General features: G+C 50.8%; 1 protein-coding gene across 1 annotated transcript; it reads left to right on the top strand.

Annotated features, from left to right (window-relative positions):
• Nucleotides 1–322: 322 nt before the first annotated feature.
• On the top strand, nucleotides 323–2,990 carry Cpr97ea (cuticular protein 97Ea). The gene is made up of 2 exons (XM_076799916.1): nucleotides 323–627; nucleotides 1,813–2,990. The coding sequence occupies exons 1-2, from the start codon at nucleotides 610–612 to the stop codon at nucleotides 2,704–2,706; spliced, it is 912 nt and encodes a 303-aa protein (XP_076656031.1). The 5' UTR covers nucleotides 323–609; the 3' UTR covers nucleotides 2,707–2,990.
• Nucleotides 2,991–4,917: the final 1,927 nt, after the last annotated feature.

Here is a 4,917-nt window from a genome sequence, read left to right on the forward strand (position 1 = left end):
CGGTAATACAAGAGGACACGCAGACAAATTAGAGCCATTCTCCCGATCGAAGACTCGGCGGCGATCGTGTCCACCGAGTTACTCGATCTGCGCAAAAATAATCGACCATCTCGCGTGGAAAGATGGGGATCAATTGGAAAGCCCGAAAGGAGAGGTTAGAAAAATCGACGGTCGATCGGGAGACGAGCAAACAAAGGAAGCTCATGTACATGTACATGTAGTAGACACCGTTCGAACACGCAGGAATGCGAGGTCCGATTTCGCCGTTGAAACTCGTGCACGGGCCCCGCGTCAAAGTCGCTCGCGGGGTCCAGAACGGTCGCGATCGATTTTCCAGATTCCCGAGAAGCCGGGGACAGCCTGGTGGGGAATATTTAGGGGATATAAGGTGCTGTAACAAGACAAGGCGGCTGCATATACACAGGAGTCGAATAGATAGTGAAAGTCCCCCAGAGCTAACAGGAGCGTAGAGGGCGAGAGGGGGGCAGGGTAGGAACGGGGGACCCCAGTAAGGTATATGAGGGCCTCAGTTCGAGCAACCGCTGGTACTCTAGCCTCGCTGCCTACTTACATTCACACACACTAACACAACCCACCACCTGGAACACAATGCACACCGTCTCGACGGTACGTATACAAAAGTGAGCCCATCGTTAACGTCGTCGTCGTCGTCATCGTCATCGTTTTCGTGGTTATTGCGAAGCCCTTTTGTAAATTTTCGTCGGCTCTGAAACCCGTTCACGTCCGTCGTCTATCACCCGTAAAGCCGCCGGGCGTGATAGTGATCGTCGCCCTAATTGTCGTCGATGATCGATCGGTGCTCGGCCTGGGGCCCGTGGTCTCGCGTGTGATGTGATCGTTTCTCGTCGTGACAGACATTGTGCTTGTGACTTGTGCATTTACTATTTACCGGTACATCCAGAGAGACAGAGAAAGAGAAAGAGAGAGAGAGAGAAACTATTGCTGCGAAAGTATCGCCGCGGGCAGTCACGGAACCACGTAGACAGAGTAATTCGGCGATCGGTGCAAGCGGGTTCTCGTTACGCTAGATAGAGGTCCCTCGCGCCAGAGACAAACGACACGATCTCAAAGGCATCAATAGCGCGACGCGGATTAACACCACGAAACAAAAGCCGTGCGGTCGTGTACATATCTGGCTCTCGCGCCTTTCTACCGTCAGATCGTTATCTGCCCGTGAAAATCGGCCGGCTGAATTACGATTACGCGACCTCTTAGCCAACCGCCAGTCCGGAAACGCTTATTCCGTTCGGTATTTCTGCTGCCGAAAAAATATTACGAAAGCGGTTTTCTGCGCGCGCGCTCGTGCGCCGCCCAGTTTTCTCCGGCCGCCCACTCGCTCGAAGAAAGAAAATTATATAATCAGTTACGCCAAACAGGAACACGCTCGAGAATTATGTCGGCCAGAATGCGTAGCGGTAGAAACCGTTTTCTCGCTCGTGACCGTTCGCGCGGAACTACGGGAAACGTGTTGCGCAGATGGAACCGCTCGGGCTCGTGCCGATCTTCTCGGTACCGATCTCGAACGCCGATTCTCGGTCGCTCTCTTGGGCTTGGGGCGTGTATCGGTGACGTTCGAGGCGACTTTTAACCAGCGGCTCGCGATCAGGAATCCGGCGTCCTTCGAGTGCGGTTATCTCCTTCGTCGCCTTGTAATAAAGTCACGTCTGGCGGTTAAGGCTCCGGTGTCGCGGGAGGTCACGCACCGCCGCTCAATTGCAAATCGATAGGACGTTAGGTGGAATAGAATATGGATGTTGTTAGCACGTTAACACGTTTTCTCTTGTTCCGCAGGTAACGTTAATGGTAGCTGCCATACTCACGGTATCGGCTCAGCATTACCAGCAACCGGGTGGCAACTATGTGGACGACTATTCGCCGTACGAGACCGCGAGACCTGCTCATCCGACTCCAAGGAGTTACGCGTCGGACGCGGCGCCGAATCGGCAAGCAGCCGCGCCGACGACCCCGAAGCCGACCCCTGTAGCGATCCTGAAGCAAATCAACAGGCACAACGAGGACGGCTCGTACACCTACGGTTTCGAGGGCGCGGACGGCTCGTTCAAGATCGAGACGAAACTGCCGACCGGGGACGTGAAGGGTAAATACGGGTTCGTCGACGACACTGGTAAAGTCCGCGTGGTCGAGTACGGAGCGAATCAGTACGGCTTCCAACCGGCCGGGGAGGGTATCACTGTGGCTCCACCGACCTTAGTGGACGAGACCATCAACCCGGAAGCTGCTGACGCCCAGGCCTATCAGCAAGCGAACCAACAAGCCGGCAGGGGTGTGCCACTTCGGGCGGCCGCGCCTGCGCCCCAACCCGCACAGCTACAGTACGACCAGGAAGCTTATCAGCCGGCGCAAAGTCACACGCAAGCGGTCTACCCGGCGGCAAGACAACAGGCTCTGCCCAAGCCACCGATTTTCAGCCCGGCCGCTAGTATCCCCAGAGCCGAGGCTCCCAGACAATCCCCTATCCTCCAGCAAAGCGAAGAACCCGCCCCACCCTCCCAGTTGTACAACCAAGGACCCGCTCAGTTCGGTCCGGCACCCATTCAGGAACACCGATCCCAGCCACAACCTCGCAGCCAGAGCGGCGGCATCCTCGATCAGCTAGCCAGAGACTATGCTCTGCCACAGGGCGTCGCACCGCCATTGCACGACATCAGCTTCGGTTATTACTAAGTCTTCTAGTCCCTCCTGTGTTCTTCAGGGCGGCCCCCTCGTTCGGTTTGGTCTTTTCGTACGGTTTTTCAAGACGCGACGACCGTCCTTGCGTTCTACCCGTCTCATTCGAGGATGCCTGCCAAGGATCCAGCGCCCGGAGAACGAATCGGAAAGATTTGATAATGTACGTTTCACGTACGGACGTGAAACCGTTTTTTTGCCGTCTCTTTATTGTCGTAAGGTACAGCGAACTCTCGATATATGTCATCAACACAGGTCTTGCCAGCGTCGTGTACCGTCCAGGTGAGATACACGAGCTTCCGCGGTCCCTCACGGGATGTACTCCGTTGTGGGGATGATTCCGCGACATGTATCATCGAGCTCTTGGCGACGTATATAGAGAACTCGCTGTAGCAACGAGTCGGGGAAAGAAATTTTGTGATTTCGTTATTCTGCTTCTTTGAGGAGCTTCTGTATTCTTGCCATTTGGAAGCGCGCGTTGGGAAAATGTTGAACGGTTAAGCTATTTTGCGATAATTGTAATTTTGTCCAGATCACTCTCGAACGACGTCACATCTCCCGACGCGAAGACCTTTTGTTTAATCTTGTACAACTTTAAATACACGTTATGTTAAACATTAAATACTCGGAGAGGGTTATGGCACTTTTTTGACCCTGCGGAGGTTGCGGCCGAATGTCTTGTAACCACGGTCCTTTTTCTCGGTTGACTATACTGTTCTAGAAATATTATGTTATCGAAAGACTCGGAGAATGTTTAATTATCCGCGATCTCGCGGCGAGGTAATTATGTGTGCGTTTAGGTCCGCGGTCTCCGCAGGGTTAAACTGTTCGCACTGCGGTGAATAGGCGCGTGAAATCTGTATCGCGGCGAGAATTATTGTAAAAACGATGTAAATAAAATTTTACGAACCACGGTTGTCGCACGTGCTGGCTTTAATTAACCCGTTCGCACGGGTCGTTGCAGCGTTTGTCGTTAGAGTATCGTTTCAAGGAGAACCTCCTCGCGTTCTTCAGCCGCGTCTTCGGGTTCGCGTCTCGCGGGACTGCATAATAAAATTCAGCACGCTTACTATTGTAACTAGATTATTGTAAGGTGATTCAACTGAAATAATATAAGACCACACAACACACCACTGCAGTGAAAAGATCATTAGATTAGAATTTCAATTAAGTTTCAGTCCTCAGCCTGTTGACCGGTCAATTATTCGAACAACAAATAAAATTGAACAAACAACCGATCTCGTTTCTCCCCCGATCAATATGTCAAAAATTCATTTTTAGGTCGAACGAAATGGCGGATATTTGACAGAACTTTCGGTTTTCTGGAAAGATCAAATTCTTGACGAATTAAATATTAACCGATAGCCCAGTTTGATAGCGACGAATGAAAACGGCTTCTACAACTTTCTAACTGTTCCTGTTTTTGAGCTGGTCACCGACTTATGTAACTACGCCCGACGAACGACCTTTCGAATTATTTCCTCGCCGGCAAAAAAAGAAAAATGTTAGAGAAGGTAACGAGACCGCTTGAATTGTATCAATAGCTGTTCCGGAACTACGGCCGCTGGAATTTTCGTTACGAAATTTTAATGGCGACCTTCACGGCTGTCCGACAGAAAGGATACTAAATCAAATGCGTGAACCTTACGACAATGCTGGGTCCTCACAATGGAACGCAAATGAAGAATGAACCTGTACAATTGCGTGATACCAACAGTCGTTCGCTGTAACATTTCCCACAGATATTTAACAATTAAATATATTCTTTTATTCCCTCAAGACGCAAGGTAAGCTGCACGTACGCTCTCTTGGAGAACGATCTACCAGTGTGCAGCCCCCTATGCAGGCAACCACGGTTGCACTCGTGCACGGAGGACAGTGCAAGTGGGAAATGCAGGGAGTTGCATACAGGCGTGTTACCAACCACAGGCAAGTTTGCGAGACTGACTAAAAAATATTAAAATTTAATTAAAAACTCGAATTTCTGTTGACTCGCCAAAGATTCGAAAGCGGACGTACAATTTTTCCACGTGCATCTATTCTTCTGTATAAACTTGTCCATGTGTCTCTTAAGGTAACAAGTCGCTGTCAAACTGGCATACTCGGCGCGCAAATGGTACATGTCTCCTTTCAAGGAGTCGAACATGATATTGAAGCTAATAACCGCTTGACACATATTCGTACAAATTAATAGCGTAGACGCAACTG

Source organism: Halictus rubicundus, chromosome 14, assembly GCF_050948215.1.
Source record: "Halictus rubicundus isolate RS-2024b chromosome 14, iyHalRubi1_principal, whole genome shotgun sequence".
Classification (NCBI taxonomy): Eukaryota; Metazoa; Arthropoda; class Insecta; order Hymenoptera; family Halictidae; genus Halictus; species Halictus rubicundus.